The 27,714-nt window shown below is 47.5% G+C and overlaps 1 protein-coding gene across 1 annotated transcript; it reads right to left on the bottom strand.

Annotated features, from left to right (window-relative positions):
- Positions 1 to 7,876: 7,876 nt before the first annotated feature.
- RRM1 (ribonucleotide reductase catalytic subunit M1) lies at positions 7,877 to 26,957 on the bottom strand. Its single transcript, XM_050910251.1, has 19 exons — positions 26,840 to 26,957; positions 25,709 to 25,797; positions 23,279 to 23,456; positions 22,682 to 22,782; positions 21,910 to 21,969; positions 20,515 to 20,554; positions 19,390 to 19,552; positions 18,669 to 18,810; positions 17,968 to 18,051; positions 17,158 to 17,319; positions 16,483 to 16,562; positions 15,804 to 16,005; positions 14,596 to 14,745; positions 13,426 to 13,647; positions 12,937 to 13,013; positions 11,952 to 12,087; positions 10,559 to 10,654; positions 9,511 to 9,699; positions 7,877 to 9,175 (listed from the first exon to the last, which is right to left on the bottom strand). Exons 1-19 carry the CDS (start codon positions 26,856 to 26,858, stop codon positions 8,987 to 8,989), a joined length of 2,379 nt encoding a protein of 792 aa, XP_050766208.1. The 5' UTR covers positions 26,859 to 26,957; the 3' UTR covers positions 7,877 to 8,986.
- Between the last annotated feature and the right edge of the window lie 757 nt (positions 26,958 to 27,714).

The following is a 27,714-nucleotide window of genomic DNA, read 5'->3' as shown; positions in this document are numbered from 1 at the left end:
AACACACAGCCCCAAACATCCACAGGGCCATAGGGCATCTGTCCAATTTGGACAACACCCTCTGCAAGAATAAAAAAAAAAATAAAAAAAAAAAACCCAAAACACAAACCCCACAACCGCTCTGCAACATAATGCGGGGTATTGAAGTAGAGCCAGCGCACTGTAACAACAGCGAGCAGACGTCCTTATTGCGCAGGACACTGGTACAAACCACAGAGGTGCACCACGGGGCGGAAAGCTGCTCTCGGCCCCTGCTCAGACTTGTAGCTCCGTGATTCGGACGTTCTGAGATCAGCCCCGCAGGACGTGCATGAGGAAGGGTGCTGATCTCGGCGCCGATCACAGCGATCCTCCCGCCTGCCCTGGCGAGGTATGCGGGGAGAGCGTCTCAGACTCAGCCTGTCGCTCAAGGAGCAAACAGCTAATGGCCTCGGATCGCGGTGTTTGATCTCGCAGGGAGAGCACGCTCTCAATCCACAGCCCAGGCTGCACCGCAATAGCTGTTCAATCTAACCAGAGAGAAGGGGAAAGCTTCTGTCACACCCAGCTATTTCAGTGCAGCTTCTCTGCATAGCTACCCCTCATTTTGCAGTCACAGGGTCTTGGTGCAGCACTTTGGCTGTTGAGGGAAACGTCCTCCGGTCCCTGTGCGGCGCTGGGCTGCTCGGCCAGCACACAGGGAGGGCTGCAAAGCCAGGCAGGGACTGTCCAACGCCAGATTCATCCTCTGGGACTCCCATGCTCCAAGAACCTCAGGCTCAGCTCTTCCTCTCTTTCTTTGCTCTCATGTGCCCAGCGGTTATCCATGCAATTGGGACGGGGAAAAGCCCGTGCTCTCCCGAGTTCCAGCTCTACCTCCCTCTGCCCTGGGGCTCGGTGGGACCGATACTGTTGTGCCCCAGATGCTGCCTTGTTCTTGCCCCCATGCCAGCATTTGGTTCTCATCCCGCTGCCCTGGCACAGACGCTGCTCACTTGCCCGACGCTCATCCTCGTTTCCTCCATCCCGCACAGGATGGGGCAACCTGCAAGCCACCACACCACGTGGACATCACGTCCGCACAGCTGCCGGCTTGTCTAACCTTGGTAGTCTTGATCTGTGGCTTGTACCACAGCCTCCGAACTCTCTCTGCCACTCCAGTGCGACCCAGCTTTGTGCCCGTGAGCACGCAGCCCTGGCACACCCAGCCTGCGGCAGCGCATCCCAGAAGAGCACCGTGGGCATGGTGCTGGGCGCTTTCTTCATCACACTGGCTGCCACCTGCATCCCAGCCCTGTACGCTGGCTTCAGCCATGCAGCCCGGGCAGCAAAGCTCCCCACGCCTGCAGCCCCCAGCTGCTGGCAGTTCTCACTACATATAGAATCACAGAAGGGTTTGGGTTGGAAAGGACCTTTCAAGGTCGCCTAGTCCAACCCCCCTGCCACCAGCAGGGATGTCTTCAACCGGATCAGGTTGCTCAGAGCCCCGTCCAACCTGGCCTGGAATGTTTCCAGGGATGGGGCATCTCCCACCTCTCTGGGCAACCTGTGCCAGTGTCTCACCACCCTCATTGTAAACAATGTCTTCCTTCTATCTCCTGCCTCGCCTTCGCCATCACGTACTGCACTGGCCAGGCAGCCTCACCGGACACACACAACTCACTGAGTGCTGGCTATCCCTTCCACCCACCCACCCTCAACCCTATTTTTTACAGGGCATTGACCAAGGAGATCAGGCAGCGTGTCCCGAGATCCCTGTGGAGACAGCAAGGAGCCCATGGGCTCCTTGAAAACAAGCCTCTGCTCACCACTGCCAAGGGAGGTTTAGCTTAGGCTTTAGGAAAAACTTTCTAGCGGTAAGACAGCCTTCGAGTACTGTGCTTGGGGAACCTGCATCACCGGAGGATTTCAGATCAGGTCAGATTCACACCCATCTGAAATTGCTCGGGGTGAGAAGATCCTGCCTTGGGGAGGGGATGGACTAGCTGGTCTCTCCAGGTTCCATCCAGTCCTGTTTTCTGCAAGTCCTGGATTCAAAACTGGCAAGCACCACCCATTCCCTCCGCTGTCCTTCCACTGCAGCACAGCTTTGGGTGAGGACTTGGGTCAGCCGCGCTCCCAGCCCCCAGCAAGGTGCTCTCCTCACACCGGCTCATGCCACTGGACCCAGACTTTGGGAGGCACTGGAGGCTGGGGGGAAATCTTTAATGTCTGTCTCAGATGTTGAAGCAATTCAGATACCTTTTATGTCTATTATTTCATTTACGCGGCAGCCAGGGTTTGTTGAGATATTCACAAAGAGCCCAGGAGCAACCCAAAGAAAGGACACTGTGCCCACGGCTGCTGTTTCTCCTCCTTCCCCCCCAGCTATTTCATTTAGTCTCATAAAAGCTATTACAAGCCTTCCATCATTTTACTCCTGCTAGGCATCTAAACCTGGGCTGACATTAATGAGAAGTTCGATGTCTAAACACCTGCGTGGTATTGGTACACTGTGGGGACGAGGCTTGTACGGGAAGCAGAGAACGGGAGCTGCAAAACGAATATTAAACAGAAAGAGCTGCACAGCAATATTTTATGCTTGTTACCGAGTTTGACTTCAATGCTGGTGGAAAAAAAATCCTAGGCAATGCAAGAACTCCAGGGAATTAGCATCTTCCCCCAGCCTAAAAGCCTCATTTTTTTATAGAGCACAAATGAGTTCTGGGCAGAGACGGGGGGAGTCTGTGAGTACTTCTCTGTATTTGCCATCTGATATTTCTCAACAGCGTCTACAAAAAGTTCAGAGGACACAGCAAGAAAGTGATACATTAAAAATTGTAATTTTTAAAATAGTAAAATAGATAGGAAAGAGCCTTGGGGGGAAAGACAAGCTCCTTGTCTTCCTGCTGCATTGCGGCTGCAGAGTTAAGAATCTCAGTTACGCTTTACTGCCATAAATTAAGAAGCATCAGCTCAAACACACACAGAGGCAAAAAAAGGACAAAAAGTCAGAGCTCTTACAGCTCTTAGTGGCTCAGAGTCAGAGCTCTTGCAGCCTTCCCAAGCTGAGCCCAAAACAACCCAAGTGATGGAGTAAAACCTGGGGCCAAGAACCAGCCGAGGAGGGCTGCGCTCACGCCAGGAACAGGAGGGGATTTCAAGTGACCTTGACAACGGGACAGAGCCTGAAATCACCAACGTGAAATCCAGCCAAAACCAGTGGGAAGTTCCACGCTTCATGGGGAAAACCAGAGCGTGGTTTCCCCAGTGAGAAGCCCCTGGGTAAGCAGCGGGGTGGTAAGGACAGAGCTGGGCTTGGGGCAGACCATAACCCCGATGAGCCAGCAACACAGTGCCAGTACCAGGAAAGACCTGCCTAATTCCGAAGCTCGATAACAGCAGCATCGCACACAAGACACAGGTGTTATTATCCGGCTCTGCTTGATACTGATGCGGTCTCAGCCAAGTACCAGACCAGGGTTTGGGCACTGCGGTCTCAGACAGACAGAAATGGAAACAATCCATATGAACCAGATCAATAAGAAAATAATGACACTTGAAAAGAAGAGACTGGGTTTGTTTTCTTGAATAAACAGGGAGCTGGAAGGGGTAAACACACCACTGTTGTCAGGAGGTAAAAGGCTTTTCTAAAGAGCAAGGATTTGTTTCTCTCCATGACTACCAAAGGAAGGATGAGGAGCTTAGTTTGCAGCATCGATAATTCAGCCGGGAATTAAGGGAACTCTGAGTGACAGTAATGAAACACTAGAAACAAGGAAGTCAGGGAGCATCCCTCACCAGAGGCCATGACGAGCAGCTCTCAGAAATCACCCGGGTCCTGGCTCCCAGCACACGTTCCTGCGGCCACGCCGTGCTGCGGTTCGGCAGCGAGCAGGTGCCCTGCCACGAGCACGCGGCCGCGGACCGCAGCTGCGGAAGCGGCTTGGCACACACCGCTCGCCGCTGGCACGCGTTCGCTGTCACCAAGCGGCGTGCACGGCACACACGCGCCGCGCACGGCTTCTGCACGCTCAGCTGCGCTCGGCTTTTCTGAGTAACGCATCACACCCCAAAATCCCATCCAGGAGACGTGAATCGAAAGCTGTGGGGCAAAATACACACCTGAACAGCGCAGCTGGGAGCGGGGAAACCGTGAATAAGTTTGCTATGAATAAAACATACTCCCTTTGGCTCCAGGCTGTCTACTAGACGCTGAGCGCCTGCGATCAGCCTGCCAGTGAAAGCAGGGAGGACAAAAATAATCCAGAGAAAGGCAGGTTTATGATGGCACACGCCGTGTTTAGGAATCACGTATGTGCCAGGTCTCCCTGTGACTGCAGGGGATGGGGCCCCGTCTCCCAGATACCCCGCCAGCTTTACCTTCTGCATCACCAAACCTCCAGCCGATCACCTCTTGCTGCTGAACACGACGGAACAGATGCCAGCAGAGTATCCCACGGAAGTTGTGGTATGGGATTAGGTAGGATGACGCTCTAGATATATCTTGAAAATCAGAAAAGTTAATTTACTAAGCAGTTTTCTAGCTCTGGGATAATTTCCCTGGGAATGAGTTAAAGCTACAACACAGGAGAGATCCTGTGTTGGGAGCAGCAGAGAAATAAACAAAGATGCTCAATGCTACAGGCTTTAGGGAGAAAAACCTGAGAAAGTCTCCAGCCGGTGTGGTAAAGAAGTCAGGGTTAAAAATATGAATGCTAGAGTCTTTCTGCAGAAGGCAGCTGGAGAGAAGAGAGAAACAACTCGGATGAGGAATGGAGGGTGGTGGGGGCAGCAGCCTGGTGTGACCCGTGCTCACTGCTCTGGCACGGATCCTTTTGCACGGCCGTGGGCAGCGGCAGGGCTGCAGCCTCAAAATCAGCTTAAGCCAGTCCCAACTCCTGCTGTTACGGAAGGAGGGTCCGTTCCTCAGCTGCTCCTACCCACCACCTCCCATCTGTTGGCGAGAGCAGTCGCAAGGCAGCACAGTCCGCAGCAATAAAAGCGACTCCTTCTTGGACTGACAAGAAGCACAGCTGGATGACGGCTACAGCAACAGAGGGACGGCTGCGTGAACGGTGGCTGGATGCCCTCTTACATCAGCAAACACGCACCCTCCTGAACTTAAACTGATTAAGGCCCAGCAACAGAGCTCCTGGGTACGTTTCTCACCAAGAAAGTTCTGCGCAGGCCTGGACTTTGCTAAATCAAGAGCTCACGGGCAGCCACCCCAGACCCAACACCACTGAGAAGCACCGATCCTGTCCCTGCTTGCAGGACAGGCTCAGCACCCACAGCCAGCACCAAGCACAGCGGCCAGAGCCACCGGCATGCCCAACGGGTTAGAGGTGCTGCCGCTGTGGACGGACAGCCGGACACTTACAGAAGTTATCGTGGAGGCGGCAGGCCCTGGCGTTAACGCTCACCCAGATGCGATGAAGTTCAAGCCGACACGTCCCACGAATGTGTCCCACACAACCAGAGACAGGGTAACTCCCACCTTCCTGAGGTGCGGCTGGACCGCTGCGGAAGGCTATGTGACGATCAGATTCACGCCAGCCTGAGGAAGAACGCGCCCAGCTTCGGTGCCACTGTTTGGGATTCAGCTGGGAGACAGGAGAGCTGCTTGTGCACTCAAGGGCTGTTAAAGAGCAAGCCAGGAGCATGGCCCAGGCTACTCCTTACAGGCAGCTGCTCTCCTCACTGTCCTTCAGGCTGGCTTTCGGTCTGACTCGCATGAATTTTAACCTTTTGGTTGCAGTGTCCCGTTATCAGCAAGAGGCACACTCCTCTTCCTGGCTGCCTCTCTGTAGACAGGGACAGTCACTCCACAGGAGCCCTTTGGGCCAAGGCAGGCATCTATCCCTGCCTCACGGCCTCAGGGAGAGACGTGTAGGTGGTCTCACCACCTCCACTTCAGCTTTAATAGGACAAAAGGGTGGCGAGCGCTGGCTGTCTGGAGAGGACCCTGGCTAGGGAGCGCACGAGGCTGAAGGGAAGGGTCTCAGCCTGTCTCTTCGCTCAGGATCTCCTACGGACCCCATCCGTCAGCCCGCGCTCTGCACGTTACCACCATGAACCCATTAGCTTCCCTCATTCTCCCCCTGCTCCAGGAACCACACAAGTCAAGTCGCCACCAGTCTGGGTCTCTAGCATTTAAATCCTCCTTTTTTTTTTTCTGTCGTCTCTGTAGCTCAGAGCTATTTCCTAGAGAGCAGCAGCACCTTGCTGTCAAGTGGGGATATGTTCAAGAGGGAAACAGTCTGTTTAGTGTTGCTTTAGCCCAACCACAGCAGCGGTAACAGAAACCTATTTCAGAAAAGGAACTGAGCAAAACCGACCCCACTCAAGCAATGACAGCCCGCTTCCCTGGCTAGTGACAGCAGTCAGGGGATTACGGAAACAGCAACAGGAATATCTGGTTGGCCTTTAAGGAAGTAACAGTGTTTGTCGGAACAGTACAGGCAGCAGGAGACAGCCCAAAGGCCAGGCGAGTAGTAGCCAGGGCAGTGGTTAAGGACGGACTGCGTACAGGAGAGAGAAGGTGGCTCCTGAGGCCTCCCCCCGCCCCGCAAAAGGAGCATCAGCATTCAGCGCAACTCGCATCCCCCACTCCAGCTCCTCTCTAACTGCCTCTCCTCTCTGTCTAGCAGGAAGCGTAAGCCCTCTTCACTCTTCCCCCAGGAGACCAGATCAGGCAGGAGTGCTGATTTCAACAGCACTCGTGTTTAGGAGTGCCTCAAAGAGAGGCAGCAGCAAAAGCAAACTGCAAGTACAAGGAGAGTCTAGACTGCAGGGTCCCCGGGGAGCTACTCCTGTTTACACAGGAGTTACATTAACAGTGCGTTACCCAGTTACACTCAACCCCAAGAACTCTCCTTGTGATGCTTGAGAAGCAAAGGCTTGTTTGATTGAGTGACAGCTTATTGCTGACCTGGCTGCAGAAGACACGCTCAGCTTTGAGCGGCCCTGCCCGTGACTGCCCGAGATCCCGCACTGCTCCAGACAGCGGCCGCAGTCTCGACAGCCCCATCTGCGCTCTACTGTCGAGACAGCAAAGGGTCAGCGCCAGACGGGCGGGAGCAGCGGCGGGGGGGGAAGGACCCCATCCATCCCACTGAAGTTCTCCAGCAAACAAGTGAGTACAGACAGGCACAAGCATCTTCGTAACTTCACTAAACCCTTCCATTACGGTCTAAACAGCAGCTCCTCAGCAGATGTTTGCCTCCAGCCCATACCTTTCCACATATCCGTTTGACAGCCTAACACATCGTTTTTCAGTTCTCACTAAGTTCTCTCTGCCCCATCCGACAGGTGAGGTTAGCGTGTTCTGCAAGAGGGATTCTGCTTCCCCATCAACCCTCCTCCAGCCCTTGCAACTTCTGAACTTTCCAAAACTCCCTCAGAAGAGGATTTTTGCAGCCAAAAGGCCCTGTCCCCTCAGAATCTTTTTGGTGAAATTTCTTGGGTGGCACAGCTGCCAGGAGTGGTGATCAGACACAACAGTCTTCCCTCGGAAGCAGAGCGTGCCACCTCCCAAGGGATTTGCAATAGTGCCTGGTAAGAGAAGCCAGAAGCAAGAAACAGGCCAAGTGCTGGACTGAAAAACAAGATGCAAGGGTTCAAGCCTTACCTCTAGCACAGTCCCAGATTTGCCCGGTGAACTCAGCATACCTCCTCTGCACGTTACTGAAACGCAGGCTTGGCATTACTTCAGCCCCTTCCTCGTGTTTACCTTAAGCCCAAATCTTCTAAACGACACAGAGGAACAGACACCCTACTGAGTTAAGCACGGCTGCCCCAGCAAACACAGCGTTCTGCTTACATGCCTCATTTTACACAAGAGCCTTCAGACAGTTCTCTGGAAGGAACCGTGCAGGAGGTGCACAAACAAGGCCCCAGCCTCCAGCTGCTACAATTCACTTTTAATCAAAAAAAGTGTTCCCAAGATACAACTGCTCATTCCTTCGACATTCCACGTTTTATTGAGTTTGGCTGGATTAAAGGGTTAGTTGTATGGTACATGAATTCAATAAATATTTAAGAACTGGATGATGAAGCCCCATCGTATTAGAGCAGGGAGTTAAGTACATGGATAAGTAAAAATGTATTATTTTTAAAAGAACAAATAACTAGCTGGGGTGGATAAATGCAACTCTCGGGAAAAAAAAGATGGTGTGTGCACTTCAGAAGGCTTTCTGGACAAGGACAGCATGGAAGCCCATTACCAGAAAACTGACTGATAAATTAGAGTAGGTTTTTAATACAGAATAAAACGCACTGCAGCAGTTCTGCCATTTCCTGGTCGGAACTGAAAAGGAATATTTACCAAGTGCAACGCTCTGCCCTGTCAGGCTGGATGGAGAAGATGAACTCTGCAGGTAGCAACGCACCTACCACCAGTCTGCTCCTTCAAAAAAAGCTTTGTGGAGAGGGAAGAGGAGGGGAGAAGGAGAGTAAGAAATGGTGGGAGAAGGGTCTCACTGGCAGATGTGCACACACTCCAGCTTTCTAAGCTTAACATAAATTGCTCCTTTGCCATGACAGACAGCATAGCAGGCGTATGACACACCTAGCCTGGGGATGTTTTCCTGCTGTCTTATCACAGCAAAGGAAGAGACATCAGTCAGGTCCGCTTCGTTCTCTGAAGATATGAGTAACAGTCTTTGGTAAATGAAAAGAATTGTCTGAAGTCCCCAGGACAGATCTCTAACGTAAGTGGTATTAGCACTTTTCCTGTCTGTTCAGGAGAAGTCCTGCCTGTAGGGTTCAGTGTAAGACCATGCAAGAGCACGTAAGTTTTCAGGAAGCCCAGCTACTAAAGCAATATACAAACTTCTTATGCACCCTATCCATACCTGTGCACCAACCCCCAATTGGACAGGGAAGCTACAATACACTACTGTGATCACCCCTCCCTGCCACAGTTCCAGCAAGCCTCTACATCCTGAAGTTACTCTAGACGCTTCTATCTTAGAAGGACTCCAGCTAGGTGGAATGGCTTTGCTGGCACTGCAGGGCGGATCCATTAGGAGCCACACATCATACACTCATCCCGGTTCTCCAGGGAGCACACCATGGCTGCTTTATTCCTCTCCTTCTCTTCCTCTTCCTTGGAGGCCTTCTCCCGCTCTCTGAGTTTCTCTTTGTTCAGGGTGAACTGGATGGGGTTAGCAGCTGGTTTTGTCCTTAGATAGTACATGCCAGTCTTCAGACCCTGCAGAGCAAAAGCATGAGTCTAAGAGCCGGAATCAGCTGGAAGTCAGGCAAGCAACACAGCCAAACTCTGAACGGCTGAGGCCGACCTCCCTTAGCCCATACCACCATATCGGCCTCACAGTCATGTCTAGTAGTAGTCAGGATTAACAGGAGCAAAGCATCTGCAGCTTTATTGCTGTAGAGAGATATTCCGCTAGTAACACCAGATTCTTGGAAGGAAACGGCCGTTTACCCTTCTAAGAATCAGTGAGACCAACTTCTCATGAAAGAACTTATCAGCCCCCATCTGCTCTCTGTTCCGAACAAGCCTCCCACCCTGCCCCTCCCAGATACCTGCTTCCAGCCGTAGAAGTGCATGCTGGTGAGTTTGCCGTAGTTGGGTTCTGCAATGTGGATGTTGAGAGACTGGCTCTGATCAATGAAAGCTCCTCTGTCTGCTGCCATCTTGAGGATAGTTTTCTGGGAGATCTCCCACACGGTCTTATAGAGTTGCTTCAGGTCATCAGGAATCTCGGGTATATTCTAAAAGGAACAGGAAGAGTTTTCCAATGCGGTGTAACCAGTGACTGCCCAAATGTTCATATTTATAAAGTCAAATTCTTCACCGATTGCTGACACTTCAGCAATCCTGACTAGAACTAAGGCTTTTTGCAGCTGAACTCTTATCACTGAATCCAAGCATCCTGTATCTGAAAGCACCCAAGCATAAAGAAATCTTACTTGCTGAAACAGGACGGCTTCTTCTGGGGAATTTGAGAGAAAAAGCTGTTCGCAAACAGACCATTACTGTTTTGCCCTAAATAGCTGTGAGGTGTTACAAAAAGCAATCCAGCAGCTAATACCCCTCCAAACTTCATGACAAGTGGGCTGCACTTTGTTAGCATGCATGACTCCAAGCACAACAGTCACAGCAGCATTTCAAACTCCACAGCGTAAATGATTCATCCCATACAGACTCTTCTACGTGTAACTTCTGGATCTGGATGTCATATACTCAGCTCCTGTCTCAAGCCTAGTCCCTGCTACGAAATCACCCCTTTATAATCTTCATGATAAATGGGAATCCAAACATCAGCAGAATCTGCCTAAAGTAACGCAGCCTGACTTGGTATTTGTTCTAGCAATAATTAGTAGTACATTTCCATTGGGCTTCTCTATTACATGGGCAGGCTCCAGCAGGAACAAATTACTACCGATATCGGACGCATCCCCTCGTATTTCCAATGGAAATGCCACACATTACAGCTTTTCCTCCCCAGGCTAGCTAGTCACTCACATACAGCAGACCTCAAAAGCACTGTGTGGCAAAACAGCCCCCCAGCCAGCACTTCCCAGACCGGCAGGAACCCCTGCGCCGTTCTCCCTGGCTTCTCACGCATACCTGGATAGAGCCGTTGTGGGCAATGATTTGGTTTTTCATCTCCTCATTCCACAGGCCCCTCTCTGTGAGATCTTTCAACAAGTGCGGATTCACAACCTGTAAGGGACAAAGGCCAAAGCATGAACGCACTGTACATTCTGCTAAGCTATACGCCCTGCCTGACAGCACAGATACACCTTCCTACAGGAGGCAAATCCACCCCAGCGTGCACAGGTTTTTAAATGGTTAAACAAGACCTTGTACAGTACTGACAGACTTTCACTCTTCAGTCAGCATTGAGGTATGCATGCAGACGGCCAGACTAGGCACAAGGTTAAAACAACAGGATAACAAATGTGAGGTGCTGCTGGCCACTGCGGACAACAGAAGGCTGTCTGCAACGCCTGGCTGACACCGACCTGGGGCTAAACTAGCAGGACAGTAACGGGAGAAGTTACTGGACATTACAAATGAGAAAGGGGAGTGTATGGAACTCCCCTGCATGAGGAATGCCAAAAGACGTGAAAGCAAGAGATCTTGGTTTACCAGGGCCACTGACCACAACCTGAATTACTAATTAAGGGTGTAAACAATCATCAAGACTGGGGTCAGAAGGGGAAGGAACAAAATAGGTGCAGGTTGCTTATTTGGGAAGAAAAAACAGCGAACTTTTGCTTGCTGGGACTGGGAGTACCTGTCCACCAGCCTGACCTACACAGTGGAGCAGGTTAATAAACCTGTTGTTCTGACCTCACCACACGTGTCTGATTTGATCCTGCAGACGGGAGGAAACGGAGAGCTTTCCCTGACATCGGTGAGGGGACGCCTCAGAGCGGATGCCTCAGAGGGGACGGACAGCAGACCTCCCTAACAGTCAGATATTCCCCTTGTCTCACCTAGAGGTCTTTGCTAACCCCAGCCTCCAGAACTCAAATCATTTCATACTCTTTCCTAAATGACAGACCCCTCTGCATCTGTAAAGCTTTTACACGACCTCTTCAGATCTCTTCAGTGCTTTACATACAGCTCTTTCCTCAGGACCGTGCAAAGCAGCACTGTGGTCTCAGTTACTCTTCCCATAGCATGCATGTCCCTTCAATGATTTCACTAATCATCATTCATTTGGCAATTATTCCTGCAGGCCATCTTGAGGCCTCATAAAGGTTTTTTCCAGACAAAAGCAGCACTTCTTTACAATTTTGCATATACCACGATGACTGTTGTGGAACATGCAAAACTGTACTACTACAGCACATAGTACAGGCTAGATGTTCCCCTTGGTGCTTTTGGCCTTCGATATACACATCTAACTGAACTGAGTTACCAAGTGTATGGCCTCCGTCTTGTCTTTCTTACCAGTAAAAGTCAAAGATATGAAAACAGAAAAGCTCTTTCCCGCAGCTGCCTTGCTTACCTGAAACTCTCCCGAGAGGACCCTGCGTGTGTAGATGTTACTGGTGTAGGGCTCAATGGATTCGTTATTGCCCAAGATCTGAGCAGTAGAAGCAGTTGGCATGGGAGAAAGGAGAAGGCTGTTTCTGACACCATATCTAGTAACAACAGTGAAGAGTTAGAAAGCTTCAACCAAGTGAGACAAGACAGAAAAGACCCAAGAATAGCACAGTTTATATACTGTCTGCTAAGAGGGCCAGTATAAGGAACTCTCAGCTCACACGCTCAGAAATCTCACCTTCTCAGGGTGCAAACCCTCAGATTACCTGCAGTAAAAAAAGGGAAGCTCCACTAAACTTGTAACATGGGTCAACATGGAAGCATAACTAAAGTCTTTGCTATTTTCATCTTTAACCAGAGGCTTTCCCAAATTATTTAGTCATGAGAAAGGGTGCATAGAAAAAAAAAATCTGTCAGGCACTCCACAACTCCACAGCACTCAGGCAAAAACAAAATGAGCAGCGCATGAAGAGCCTGAGACCTCTCCATACACGAGACAGTAGACAGATTTACTAAATTTAAAAATTGGACCCATACAAATTGAACAAATTCATTACAGGCCCTTCACGCTTTAACGATTCCTGTCTTCAGGATGTTTGAGGCTCAGCTGCTATTACCTGTCAGTGGGGAAAGAGTTCCCAAGCCCAGCTGACACTGTCTCACTCATCACTACATTTGTTTAACGGGAACACAAACCATTCTGCTGACGCATCCAAGGTGAAATAAGAGCTCAGCTAAATCAGAGTCTAGGGGGTGGGCTCTCTCTGGCTTGTAAAAACAAAAATGAAAGAAAGCCACCCACAGAAGTTTTGAAGAAAGATCTACCAGGGCAGGGCAGAAAAACATACAGGACCATTTCTACACTTGCGCTCTATCTTTTGTTTTTAGTCAGTCAGAACATATTGAATGTATTTGACATCTAATACAAACTGTGCAAGACTACTCACTTAGCAATCTTCTCCTTTAAAGCCTTCCAGTCCCACAGATCAGACGGGGTGACATTCCACATGTCATACTGAAGAATCTGAAGAACACAGGTGTAGTCCAAATTAGACAGGGCACTCTTTTCTAAATCACATTGTAACTTGACCTGTTATTCCTATTAACTATTCTCTACAATTCAGTCTCAGTGAAGCTCCTGTATCATAATCTTACAAACACTCAATCTTTTAATTGCGCTAAAGGGGACAGCCAGCACAGGCTGAGTCTTGCTTTTCTTTTATTGCTCTCTGCACCTCAGTTTAACTTATGCATTTCTTACTGCACTTAAGAAGCCAAATGATGGAGGAAAACTCATGTACCGTTTGCACTGTTGCAATGTTATCAGCCTAAGGTGTTTCAGTCATACATCTCCTTCTGTATCAAAGACCAGGCACAGTCACATTATCTGCTTTTCACAGCTTTGGCCCTGACACAGGACCGTTCCCGGTACTTACTCCTTTGCTGACAGGAGAACCCTCATATGTTTCGTACGGTCCTTGCTCCTTGGCAAGTTCACAGCTGGCTTCCAAAGCACCGTAATAAATGGTCTCAAAAATTTGCTGGTTCAAGCGCTGGGCCTCGGGACTTTCAAAGGGGTACCTCATCAAGATGAAAGCATCGGCCAGGCCCTGCACACCAATGCCAATGGGACGATGGCGTCTGTTGGAGCGTTCAGCCTGCACAGCATTCAGGTAAAGAGAATAATTACCTTTAGCAGAACTACATAAAATCATAGAATAAATACGGTTGGAAAGGACCTCTGAGAGGAATTTTCATCTGTACCATTGCCTTAACTTTTATGGGCCATCCATTCTGCTGCAACAACCCACCTTTCAATTCTGCCCAGTTCCCCGCTGTTTGGTGGGGCAGGAATTTGAGGACCCAGATTAAGTTTGTTAGACATGATCACTGATTTTAATTGCTCAACCTGACAAAGGGAGCCATGATTTAGAAGTGAACACTAAGCACTTTCTGAAAAAAAGGCCTGTGAAGACATTTAAACTCATGCATTCAAATTGTACACACTAGAAAAATCTGATCCTCATTGGGTTTGGCTTCACACTTTGGGTATTTGCTTAGTTCCTCCTGCAACACCCAGCTCTGCTGCTTGCCTTTCTATGTTCTTACAATGCAACAAACCCTGCTGCCATTCCTCTTCAACAACTACCAAGCCTCTCCCCACCTTCCTTCCAGAAAGCAGTCTATGCACCCTCCCAGAAGTGCATAAAACCAACAAGACTGAGTTACGCCTTCTTGGGATCTTTCCAGGATCCTTCTCTCTGTTCCACTTTCCGCTCTACTCCTAGTGCTGTTCTGTACTTTATGGAAATCCACACACATGAAAAAATTCCAACTGCAGAACCATCTCAAGGGGAGGCTTTTTCTACAACTGCTTCACTAAGGAACCGTTCTGGGTTGAAGCTTAAGAAGCCACTAACAACGGGGTCACATCTGCAAACAGGCAGTTAATAGAACTCCCAACTATTTGCCAAAACAGGTTTACAAAATCCCTCGCTGATTCCTTCTGCCCAAGACTGAACCGGGATTGCTACAGAACAACAGGCCCTTTGTCACCTGACTCTCGGCATGCCTTCAGCCCCGTACCAGCTCAGCACAGCGCTCACCTCTGGCACAGGGTAGTAGTTGATGTCAATGATTTTGTTCAGGTTTCGGACAATAACTTTAGTGACTTCAGCTAGCTTCTTGAAATCATATGTATGCTCTGAAGTGACGTACATGTTCAGGGCTATAGAGGCCAAATTACAAACTGCAACCTGTGGAGAAAACACAGTGAAAACAGGCATGCCAGCCGACTCCCCGTGCAAAAACCACACAATCTCAGTTCCAGAGCATGCTCTCTATCCAAACTATACGGAAACAAAGAATCAGGCAACCTACAAGGCTGCAAAAATGCACTCCTCATTTCTATGCTATCTTATGTGTTGTAAAAAGGGTAACAAGAATTCAAAAAGGTTTAGTAGAAATCACCATAAAAATTCAGTTCTCTGGCCTGGTCAATCCTATTGCCTGCAAGCTATCCTTACATAAACTAAGACTAACCATTTCTGGTGTTGCCAGAACCAGCAGCTGATCTCAATGAGATCCAGACTGTATCAGGGCATTTTCTTGCTCATTTTTTAACACTAGCATTATTTCCAACCCCAGGAGAACTGAAAGATTTCTTGTGCAGTGCAGGCAGGCAAGATGGCTCTCCACTTCTTCTAGACTACTCAGGATTTTATGAATATGCCAAAGAGTGTGAGCTAAAGAACAACTAGCGGCTCAGGCAGTAGAAACTGATACTTTCAGTCACAACAGCCTCAAGAGCTTTACCGCACTAGAAATTCTCCATGCTGTACTAGCACTAACTCATTTCTATGTCCTTCCTTCACCTTTGTTAGCAATGCTGCAGTTCAAACGTAGCATATCCTTAGAGCACCAAGATTAGGGTAGTACATAGGGAACTCAGGGGGAATTGATACTGAAACGTAAGTCTAGGGGTAAGAGAGGTATGGTTTTACTAAATCATTAGCTGAAGAGATGCTTACATCAGCTACCAGCAAGCCAAAGAGCTCACTTCTCCCTCAAGCTTTCAGAGGTTCACTTTGATAGGTATCTTGTTTTATACCAAATCCTCCATGGGAGCTGGAAGGGAGGGGAAACCCACACACAGAGTCAGTGCAAGAGCTGTAGGTACTCGAGTCAAAACAGCCCCAGAATTTTCTTAGCTACCTGTTCCCTTCCCCAACCAACCGTCAGACATATTCTAGAAAGCTGCAACAGGAGCAGTCACAGCTTTCCTAAATGCTACAAGTCCCTGTTCTCCACCGACCTCATCTTTGCTGGTATACTCCACTATTTCTGTACACAGATTGCTGCATTTGATGGTCCCCAAGTTCTGCTGATTGCTCTTCCGGTTGCAAGAGTCTTTGTACAGCATGTACGGTGTGCCGGTCTCTGTCTGAGATTCAATGATAGCGTACCAGAGCTGCTGGGCCTTCACCACTCTGCGGACACGGCCTTGCTTCTCGTAACTGCAACAGGGCACATGTTGCTTAATAATTCTCAGGCTCTCCAAAAACAGCAGTGAAAGACAACCATTTTTAACACAACATCAGGTTTTCAGGCAGGCAAGACCCCATTCGCTTCTGAACTGTGTGAACTCTGAACTGTCCTTGTTTAAAGGAAATGGAAATCTTTCACTACAACATCCTGTACAACTCGTTCAAAACAAAGCCATCAACTGCTTTAAGCAGGGATCACTTCAGAATTCCCTTCTAACAAGCTAAAACAATCATTCATACATAGTTGTATCTTGAGCAGGTCACAGTTTGAAGCAAACAGTAAGTAGACATTCCCCATCTTTGTCCTTTTATCAACCTGATAATGGAACTCACTGACCACTTATGAGCCAACACCACAAACCTGTGCTTTGGCTCCCAGATACCACACAACAAGGGCAGTTCTGTGAATGGATGACCACTGCTTAAAAGTCTATTCACTTTTCTTACCTCTCATATAGTTTCTCAAACTCCTCTCCCCAAACCTCATCTAGGCCAGGACACTCATTTGGACACATTAAGGACCAGTCCTGTAAGAAGGAAAAATATTCAGAGAAAATCTTGAGGCACCCTGTTAATTAAAGGCATTCAACTTCATCAGCAGATCCTGCTATAAACAGGAACATGCGAACGACACTTCCCATCCTAAAAAACTGGGAACCAACTCTGCCAGCAGACATGGGGAAGGTGTTTATCGGACTAGTCAGATTTATTTTAAAAGTAATTATATGAATATTTATGACCAAACTGCATTTTTAGTCCTGAAATGACTGGTTCTCAATATATAACCCATTTTAAAGCAAATACAAACAGTCATAGGAAGATCAATTTACTGAGAAGATTTTGATGCTTTAAGGAAACTCCAGAGCAAAAATTTAGGATAATAGTATAAGTACGTATGTCATGGGCTGCAAGATTAAGCACTGAAGCAAAGTATCTCACTGGAGTTCTCCAACTCCGTTCTCTACCTGCACAGCCTAGTTCTCAAATAAGGTGCAGCAGCTCTTTCAGGAAGTTCCTTTGCTGCTAGGAAGACAGCTCTGCAACCCTTCGTGAACTCCACCCCAGGGCTGGCCACCTCCTTCTCCATTAACAGACCTATTCTGCACCAATCAAGCTTCTTACCTGGTTGGTTTCAACTCGCCTCATGAAGAGATCGGGAATCCAGAGGGCAAAGAAAAGGTCTCTGGCTCGCTGCTCTTCTTTCCCAGTGTTCTTCTTTAAGTCAAGAAACTCAAAGATGTCCAAATGCCACGGCTCCAGGTAGATGGCAAAAGCCCCAGGCCTCTGATACATAAAACATAGTCAAGATCAGAACAAACTGCCCTTGAAAATAAAATCTCCTGCACTGCTCCTGAGTGCACACAATGCCCTGAACTAACTGGAGCTTAGTTTTATAGTCTCGTTAAGGCAATTTCAATATGCTGCTTTGCGTTACCATTGCTCTCACTTATTGGAACTCGGCCATATTACTAGTTCCAGATTCTCAATAAAAATGATTTAGTACCAAAAAAATATTTCCTCTGTGTAAACAGGAGCTTGACAAATCTTAGATTTACTTACTGTGTCATGCCTCCATTGACCTCTGGACTATGTGAGGACAAAGGATCAAGAAGCTTTCTATGGTCTTGTACCTTAATTCACTATAGTGCATTCAAGGAGTGACTGACAACCAGCGCAAGAGGCTGCTCTAACATGTGCATACCATGCAGCAGACATATACCAAAAGATATACCTGCATGATAAAAGGCACAGTGAAAGGGGAACACCAGAATATCAACAAGAAGGGGGGAAAATGCCCTATTTTAATTATGTGTCATCTACAACCACTTCCTCAGCTCACTGATGTTCCTGGGACAATCTTTCACAGATGTGGAACCTCTCCCTCTGACCTGAGGTTCCCTTCTTGACCCTAATTTAATGGAAAGCCAGTACCTTGTTTCCACCTTGATCCACGTAACGGGCAGTGTTGTTGTAGACCCTCAGCATTGGAACAAGCCCATTGGAATTTCCATTTGTCTGCAGAAGCACAGGAAAATCATCAATACTGAAAAGCAGCTACCTGAAGAGATGGGCCTACATTTTCTGTATGTCTTTCAGCAGTCTGCAAAACTCTTATGCTGAAAGCCAGGAACTGACCACCCCAATCAGTTATTTAGCAGTCCCTTCCCCTCGCCTTTATTTTAAATAGACAAAAATGTATACATCAGCTACTGGTCCCAGAGTTAATAAAATGGACCTCCTAACTTCTTTTTGTCACATACACTGTGACAAAAAAACCAAACACACATCCACAGATGATCTCGAGCAGTTAGTCAGACAAAAAGGAAAAGGGCTAATGCACGAGTCTCTGAGCATATTCCTAGGTTGCTAATACATAAATAAGTTGAAATTGTCTGATCAAACAGTGGAATAAGATCCTCTTTTTGCAAGGACTTCTATTAGGAAGCCAAAACACCAAGGAAAACCAACCTTTTCGCTTTAGAGCATACTGAAAAGGGAAGAACTACTGAGCTAGACTAACTGCTGTGTTAAACCTCACTCGGTAGAAGCAGCATTGATTTGGCAACCGAAATATAGACATTTCCTGAAACCAGAAGGTTAACGTCTGCTGGGAACACCATCTGCACACTTACCCCAGCAATATAGCTGCCCGTGGCTCGGATACAGCTCACAGCAAGGCCAATCCCACCAGCAGACTTTGAGATCAGCGCACACTGCTTGAGAGTGTCATAGATTCCCTCAATGCTGTCATCCTTCATGCACAGCAGGAAACAACTAATGAAAACAAATAGCTTTAGCATACAAAGATTAAAACAAAAAAAAGCGAGAAGTATTTCACCAGGCATGCAGAAAAACAAGGGTAAACACTGCATCTTTAACATGCTATGCAAAGCAAAGAAATGAAGCAAAACCATAGGTTGCAAAGTGGAATAAAGAATAGTTTTAGAAAACTTCATGAGCAATAGTTGTATTATTGACACCTGTGTTATCAAAGCAAAACATTTTTAAAATCATATCAGTTATGCTTGCTACTTTTAACATGTTTTAGAAAACCATTACCAGGATTCAGTTTGTAACCTACATAAGACTACGCACGTAAGTAACTTTTAAATAAAATATAGCTATGTAAACATTTCCATTAGCTTTAGAAGCTTACAGAAACCTCTGTATTTTTCCTCAAAGACTACACTAGAGATCAAGTTAAATTTGACAGCAGCTTCTCAAAACTTCATAAAACAATCACAGAAGCACAGCTACTATTTTTAGAAGTTGGGAAAGCATTTCATTTGAACAGACCCGATCTCCAAAACTTCATCTACTTATGCACTAAGCAAACTTGAAAGCCAAAGGTACCTGGAAAGTTGAGGCCGGTTGGTGCCTGCATTGAATAACGTGGGGGAGGCATGGGTAAACCACCTTTCAGACAGAAGGTTGTAAGTTTCAATTGCAGCATCAATGTCATTTTTGTGGATCCCCACCGATACCCTCATCAACATGTGCTGAGGACGCTCAGCCACTAAACACAAAAAACAAACGGGGCGGGGAAAGAATGTCAGTATGACATTTACGATTAGTACAGACAGATGTAGAGGTCATAGCAATAAGCTACAAACAACGTGCAACAGGCCACTTGAGAGTCATAGTTTTCACAGAATCACAGAATAATTCAGGTTGGAAGGAACCTCAGGAGGTCCCTAGTCCAATCTCCTGCTCAAAGAAGAGTCGGCTAAGAGAATCAGACCAGTTTGCTCAGGACTTTGTCCAGTCAGGTTTTGAAAAACTCAAGGACGGGCACTGCATCACCCCTCTCAACAACCTGCTCCAATGCTCGACTGTTCTCATGGGGGAAAAACACCCCACCTGTATTAACAGTTAAAATCCAATCAAATATCCAATTCAGCATCCAATTGCTCTCTAGGTTTATTATATTACAATTAACCTCTCACCCTTCTGGTGTCCTAGGATTTTCATGCTAAGGGCCTGCCATAACTGGTACTGATAGCACAGTAGCTCTTTCAACTTAAATTTATTAAAAAGTGCTTAGCATTATGGAACAAGTTATCAGCTGGACAGGAACTACTTCATCTTCTAAATCCTAGATAACAGGCAGCTTTCAAAGCACTAGGGTCCTTAAAACAGATAGGTGAAGAAGCACAGTTGTCCAGGTCACACTGCCATTATTTGGAACACACAAGTAAACTTGCCACAGTGCTGCTCTTTAATGACTAACTGTTCTTCATGCAAGCATACCACTGCCACCAAAAAAATGCCAGATTCTTAGCCTAAGAAAAGAAGTTGCACATGCCCAGAGAACACCTACTGCAAACGTTTTGCTATTTTTTTTAAACTTGTACACAGTGCTTTCACTGGAATACTTTATGGAAAGCTGTGAGGTAGCCTGTTACCTCCCCAACCCCTGCTCTGAGCCGTGGTCTTGACTTTTAAACAATACCTTAAGTTGACACAGACAGTTCTTACCTTTTGAGTTGATTTTCAGCAAGTAGGAGCGTTCTAGAGTCTTTAAAAAGAGAGAATGCATTTTAGTAGACATGCAGATTTCAGTTTTTTAAAAAATCCTATTAACTCCAAACTCAAGTATCTTCATGCTCCTTATCCCAGGCTTCAACAGAAGCACCAACCCAGCACTCCACTCCTCCTCTTGTTAATGGCGTAGGACATTAGGTGACTAATGACTAAAAAAAAACCCAGAAGTCCACTGTAAGATTCCAACACTAAGGACTCTCTGCTTTGGATTACGGAGTGGTAGTGGAGAGTGCAGCCACAGGGTTCAATACTACCTCTCAACCCACAGTGAATTAAGGCTAGAAGGCAAGGGAGTGCTTGTTCTCCACAACCCCATGCCTCCTTAAAGTATTGTTAGTTATACCACGATAATGCTTTCCAGACAATCTGTATCACAGTCTTCAGTGCTGGGTGTTGAACACACAAAATGACAAATATGGCAAGCCCACAACTAGACCAGAAGCCTTTTAAGCTTGTGCCTAATGGATTACAGCACTAATTACAGGAGGGGATGTCAGGAATTGCTTATCTATATATCTATAGAAACACCCCCCCGCCTTCAAGGTCCCCTCTTTCCATCCCTGCCTATGCTGTTTCCGCAGCTGCTCTGCTCTTTACACACACTAGTTGTTTCCTCATTGCAGACTACTTCCCCCAGACCAGAAGGCACCGTATCAGGTGCGTCGATGGAAACTCTAGGCAAAGACCCCCAGTTCTTACAGAGATTCACAAGAACTATCTGAAGTACCCAGTGCTACAGAATAGCGACATACTCTCCAGCTAACCCTCCGGAGAGCCCACTGCATCGTGCCCTAAAACAATTCAGCAGAGAACAGCATGTTATAAGGGGAGCAGGAAGAGCAGATGGTGGGGGCACAATAGACTGGACTGGTTGTGGGGGAGATGTTCCAGCAGCATGGAAGACAACAAAAGCGTGGGATGACACACTGAGAACAACTGTTACGCAAAACAATAGGGAAAAACAAAAATCCCTTTTTTGGTTTATTAAGAATCAGATTATTTCCTTGAGGAATGGCACAAGCTGGGAAGCTGTCAACAACATTTAGTGCTATCTGCTGCGAAACAGTTAGAGCCCAACAGTTAAAATATTATAGCAGCCAAGGGTACACAACGAAGCCAAGAAGAAAGTACATGATTCATCCAGTTAGGCAACTGCTTTGTGCAGGTACTCTTTGTTTTTTACAAACCCACTAATGTCCCACCTACTCCAGTGCCCTCCTTGCCCAAATCTACATGATTCTGCAAGTATTCCCATCCTTCCCAAAAGACTCAGCTCCAGAACAGTATCAAAACAGCAGTCTTCATTATCATGAGTAATGTGCTTTTTACCTTAAAACCGAAATAGTTGTAGGAGAAGTCTCTGTCATAGATAATGGCAGAATTCAGGCGCTGAGAGGAAATAATACAGAGAAAAATTTACATTTACAGTCAGCTTTTTTGTGCCTCACATTAAGGCATAACAATGCTATCATTGTTTGGCATTTCTGGCCTCAAAGGTCTAGTGAAATAGATATCAGATCAGAGGAATAAAGTAGGGAAGAGCACTTATCTTGAAACAACAAATGCACAGTTTTAACAATTTTTTTCCAAGTACAATGCACAATTGTTGGCTACATTTTACTGAAGTCTAACTAGACACTAAGAAACACAAGACAGAATCAAAATACAAATGTGACTTCCCCATAAGAACACAGACCTGGAACAACTTGAAATCAGAAACCAAACCTCATCTCTCCCTTCTGTGCACACAAAACAGATTGCTACATCAAAAGGTACTTTTTCTCAAATTAATTAGTTGCGCTGATCATGACTATGAGGACATCCAAGAAAATAGATTCTACTACAGAAACATCCTTACATGAAGGAAATTCCTACATCCTCTCTTTTAAACTCTCCAGAACAGAGCAGTTAGCACCTGCACTGGTTTCTGCACTGACTTTTTGTCCTAAAACAAACATGGCTTGCTTAAAAATAAGAAAAATAAATTATCTGAAATTATAAATTATAATTTAAGTTTTATATATTTATAATCAATATCATTTATATAAAATATAAATTATAAAATAAATTATAAATTAGAAGTTAAAAAAAAGTTACGTACATCTTTGTTGGCCAAAACTATGTCTAGAGTTTCTTTGGAGATCATTGGTGAGTGCTTCCCATTGTGAGGGTTTATGTAGTTGTACAGATCATCCATCACATCTACGACAGAAAGGTATTTAAAAAGAAGGACATCCACAGACCTATATATGCATCATCTGTCATTTGTTTTCAAGGATTTAACAGGCAGGACTACCCATCCTCTAAAATAACCCCCTCCAGCTCTACAAACACACAACTTCTCTTCTACCAGCTCAGTACTATTACTGATCTGTTAACCTTAAAAATGCACTTCTCTTACAATGTTTTTTTATAGAATTTATAACACATAATAAATGGGAAAGAAAGTGAGTGCAATGTAATTTCAATCAGTTACATTTTTCATCAAGCTATTTATACAGATACTTTTCACAAAACAGGCAATTTCATTTTCCTTGTGACATGCCTAAAACTCATGTTTTTCATCTCCATGGTATTTTTAGTTAGCCTGGGTACTTAGTAACTTCTGCTTAAGAAAGAGATTTCCATATTTATATCCTCTAAAACTCCTACTCCCTTTCTGACTAATTGCTATCCAAGTGCCCCCAAAGAGACTTACCACTGAATACTTTCTTGGTTTCTTTGTGCAAATTGGACACTGCAATCCTTGCTGCCAGGATAGCGTAGTCAGGGTGTTTGGTGGTCAGGGTTGCAGCCGTTTCAGCAGCCAGCGTATCCAGTTCCACCGTCGTGACACCACTGTACAGCCCCTGAATCACTTTCATGGTGATCTGGGCCTGAAAAAGGAAAATTCTGGACGTTAGCTACCTGTTGTTGGGGGAAAAAAAATCCTGCTGTTTCAACCATTTAAGATGTAAGCACTTCACTATAAGCAGTACTGTTTGCTCTGTTTGAATGGAAAAGCAAATTAAAATAGCAAACCCTCTTGCTGAAGTACTGACTCCTACAATTTTAAAGCAATACTGGGGCAGAAGGGAGAGCGAGAAAAGAGTGAAGAAAGCAGAAACTGTCAATCTGGAATCATTGACAGTTTTTTCTCTGCAGACACTTTCCTAAAGGCTAGAATAGAGTAGCAGCAAAGTTCATAGGGAGAAAAGTCAGATTAAAACAGTAGTTGCTTGCAAGTTTTGAAACTCCAAATGAAGCTTGACTTTATAAATGCCTGATGAGACACGGAAGTGCTACGCTTAAAATCATTTCATGACAAAAGCAAAAAAAACCCAACCCTGGAAAGGATACAATGGCTTTTGCTTCATGGCTTAACCTAATCTTCATCTGCCAGTTGGGACCTTTTGTGGGAAAATACTTTTGCATCTACCATCTCCAAAGTGTTTTCTGCTTTTCTCTCAAGCATCTAGCACTGATCACTACAAGAAAGAGCATATTCTACACTGGAGAAGAGAGGTCTGATCTAACGTGGTAACTGCCAAATACACTGCAAGTGCCAACAGCCTCACAAAACCAGGACATGTAGTTTTCAAACCTTACTCTCTGAAAGTAAGCGTGTTACGTGAGGGATTTTTAGTATTGGCTTGTAAAGCATCTGGCACAAGAAGATCCAAGTCCAAAAGGAGAAACTCAATTCCAGGAAGAGAGATGTCACACACTACTGCAGAATAAATAAGAATGCAGTGCTTCATGTAAGATTAGCTTCATTATTAAGACAGGGGTATTAAGAATCAGGAGGACTAGGAATCTTGCTTCTGTCTTATTAACTCCCTATGTCACTGAGATCAAGTCAATATACTTTGTGTTTCGAACACCAAGTCACTAATGCTCCTCCTCCTACTCTCTATCTATGGCTGAAGAGCACTACTTTCTGGTACAGAATGAATGTGAAATATTTTACAGATGCAATTTAAGACACGAAAACAGATAATTAGATCTTCGAGATGGGAAAAGCCTAAGTTGGCAACTCACTGGGTCTGCACATCTGCATAAAAATCTCACAGAGATCAATGGATCCACAAGGAAGTCATCCTCTGCACAGGCTTTGGAAGGAGCAGCTTACATGAGTGGGATCAACATGCACTCAAAACCCTACGCAGCTCAAAAAAACAAAGTAGGGATATTATAATGACAGGGGGGGTTCTGTCAGACAGAAAGGGCACCTTGTTTTATTAAGAGAGGATCAAGACTGTTTTATTAAGAGAGGATCAAGAGCTATTTTCCATACGCTTTCCATGCATGTCCAAAGAAGTGCAATGAAGCTGGTGAAGGGTCTAGAGCACAAGTCTTATGAGGAGCAGCTGAGGGAACTGGGATTGTTTAGCCTGGAGAAAAGGAGGCTGAGGGGAGTCCTTATCGCTCTCTACAACTACCTGAAAGGAGGCTGTGACAAGGTGGGTGTTCGTCTCTTCTCCCAAGTAGCAAGTGGTAGGACAAGAGGAAACGGCCTCAAGTTGCACCAGGGGACGTTTAGATTGGATGTTAGGAAAAATTTCTGCACTGAAAGGGTTGTCAGGCACCGGAGCAGGCTGCCCAGGGAAGTGGTTGAATCACCATCCCTGGAGGTATTTAAAAGACATGTAGATGTGGCACTTAGGGACATGGTTTAGTGGTGGACTTGGCAGTGCTAGGTTAACGGTTGGACTCGATGGCCTTAAAGGTCTTTTCCAACCTAAATGATTCTATGATTCTATATAGTATTGCTCAAGCTTCACAGATTGAAATTGAGAGCAATCTACCAAAACCAAAATATGCAAGTTGGAGCAACAAACAACTCTTTTTTTAAGCACAAGAAGCTCAATCACTTCAACAATGTTTGAGGTAAAAGCAATTTACAATAGGTAAATTGATTTTCCCCCACCACAGTCTCAGACTCTGTGTCTGTGAAGCAAAAAACCTCAGAACACAAACAATCAGAAGAGACACATTACGAATGCATTTGCCAAGAGTTCCTGCACAGGCCACCATGCTTGGCTTTTGCCAAGGAGAATAACTGGGTAACACCTGCTCACCGCTGTCAGCTTTTAGCAGAGATCACAAGGGGCAGAGAACAGTACAGCAGGAAAAAGGACAGACTCACGGGATCAACAAAGTCAGCGTTGAGCCCGTAGCAGAGCTTCTGGATGCGCGACGTGATCTTGTCAAACATGACACGCTCTTGGCGTCCATCTGTTGGAGAAGAGGTTAGTGTCACAGCAGCTCCCGTTACAATAAAGAACCAGTTAAGCACAGTATCTTCCTACCCAGCACCTCACACAAGAAGCCAGCCCTCTTCTGGGGGAGCTTGGGATGGGAATCACCAAGGACAACCTGTTCAGGTTCTCTGTTCAGGCCCAAGGAGAAGAGAGGCTATCCCTCCACCCCGGCATGTTCTTGCTGCAGATGATCTACTATGCATGGGATCCCTCACTCAGAGGCGCAGGCCTCAGTATAGCAAAGAAACACAGGGAGCTCACACCACTTCAAGAGGGGCACGAGTACCGACTACAGGGCCAAGAAATTCCCACCCCACTACACTTAAAACTTTGCATAAACCCAATTCTCAGGACCACCGCTGCAGAGGTGGGGAACCCAGCTGAGGGCCACCCCAGCCCCCCTGTCCCCCAAAGGCTGGGGATCCCTCCTCTGGCCAAGCACTCTCCTTTGATCAAAGGTGCGGGGACCAAGCCCGAAGCTCATTGCCATGGGGGGGGGGGGGGTGTCTCACAAAGCAAACTGAGGGGTCTCACCCCTCTCTTTTGTGATCATGGGGGGAGCTCCCTCTCTCCGGTGTCCCCCCCAGTGCAGATGGGGTGCTATCCCCTCACACTTGGTGCTGTGCAAGCTGCCCCCAAAGCAGAGGGGATCCCATCCTTCCATGTCCCATGAGTGACCCTCCCAAAACAGAGGAGGGGATCCCCATCTGCTCACTTTAGGTGCCATAAGAGGGACCACCCAAAGCAGAGGGAGTCCCATCCCCTCACACCAGGTGCCATGAGAGGGACCCCCCAAAGCAGAGGGGGTCCCGTTCCTTCACACCAGGTGCCATGAGAGGGACACCCACCCCCCTCAAAGCACAGGGACTGACCCCATCCCCCCACGCTCGGTGCCATGAGAGGGGACACCCCCCCCCCGCCCAGAGGACAGGGACGACCCCATCTCCTCCTCCCCGGTGCCGAGGGCAGCCCCCGTGCCCGGCCGGTGCCCCTCGCGGCGGAGGGCCCTCTCTCACCCCGCTTGACGACGTGCATGGCGGCGGTCGGCGTCCCGGCGCGCGGGTCTCTCAACGGCTCCTCAGCGCCAAGCGCGGTCTAAGCGCTTCCCGCTCCCGCCAACTGCGCTGACCCCGCTGCGCCGCCGTAGCGCTCCACCCCTCCGGCTGAGGCTGCGGGCGACATCTTGCCTCCGGGCACTGCCTCCTCCTCCTTTGCCCCCTTCCTCCACCGCCACGACTTCAGCGCTGCCTTCCCCCGTTAGCGGAGCCTCGTCCCTTCCTCCATCTCCACCCTTCCCGGTCTCCTCCCGGGAAACACCACCCCGCCAGGGAAGACCACGCCGCTTGCCCGCTTCCAAGATGGCGACCGACAGCCCGCCTCCCCATGGAAGGAGGCGGCGGGACGGGAAAGGGCGGTTCACGCCGGCGCAAGGGCGCGACGTACGGAGCCCGCGAAGGGACAAAACGCCCTCGTCCTGCGATAAGCAGTATAGCAATAACAATGGCAATTGTAATTATACTAAAGCAAGGCCCAGACGTAATATTTAATGCGATCCAACGAACGAGAGGCGGTCCCACAGCTCCCTTTCTGCCCATACCCCACACAGAACACCACTGCCCTGGGGCAGAGGCCCATACGGGCATGGCGGCCTGTGCACCAGCATGGCGCCCAGCCCAGGCCCTCCCGCGAGGGGGCTGGGGCAGGGGACAGGAGGGGAGCTGGCATCCCGTCAAGAGAAAGGCCCCCCGGGGACACACAGCCCCTGGAGGGCTCTGGAGGCCAGGACCGGGGGTCACCGGGCCGCCATCCTCAGCCAAGGCAGTGGGTGCCCCAGCCGAGGGTGACATGACGGGCGCACGGCCTGCCACAGTGACATGAAGGGCGCACGTCC

Source organism: Gymnogyps californianus, chromosome 1, assembly GCF_018139145.2.
Source record: "Gymnogyps californianus isolate 813 chromosome 1, ASM1813914v2, whole genome shotgun sequence".
NCBI lineage: Eukaryota > Metazoa > Chordata > Aves > Accipitriformes > Cathartidae > Gymnogyps > Gymnogyps californianus.
Note: the sequence above shows the minus strand (reverse complement) of the source record. Positions and strands in the feature narration are given on the sequence as shown.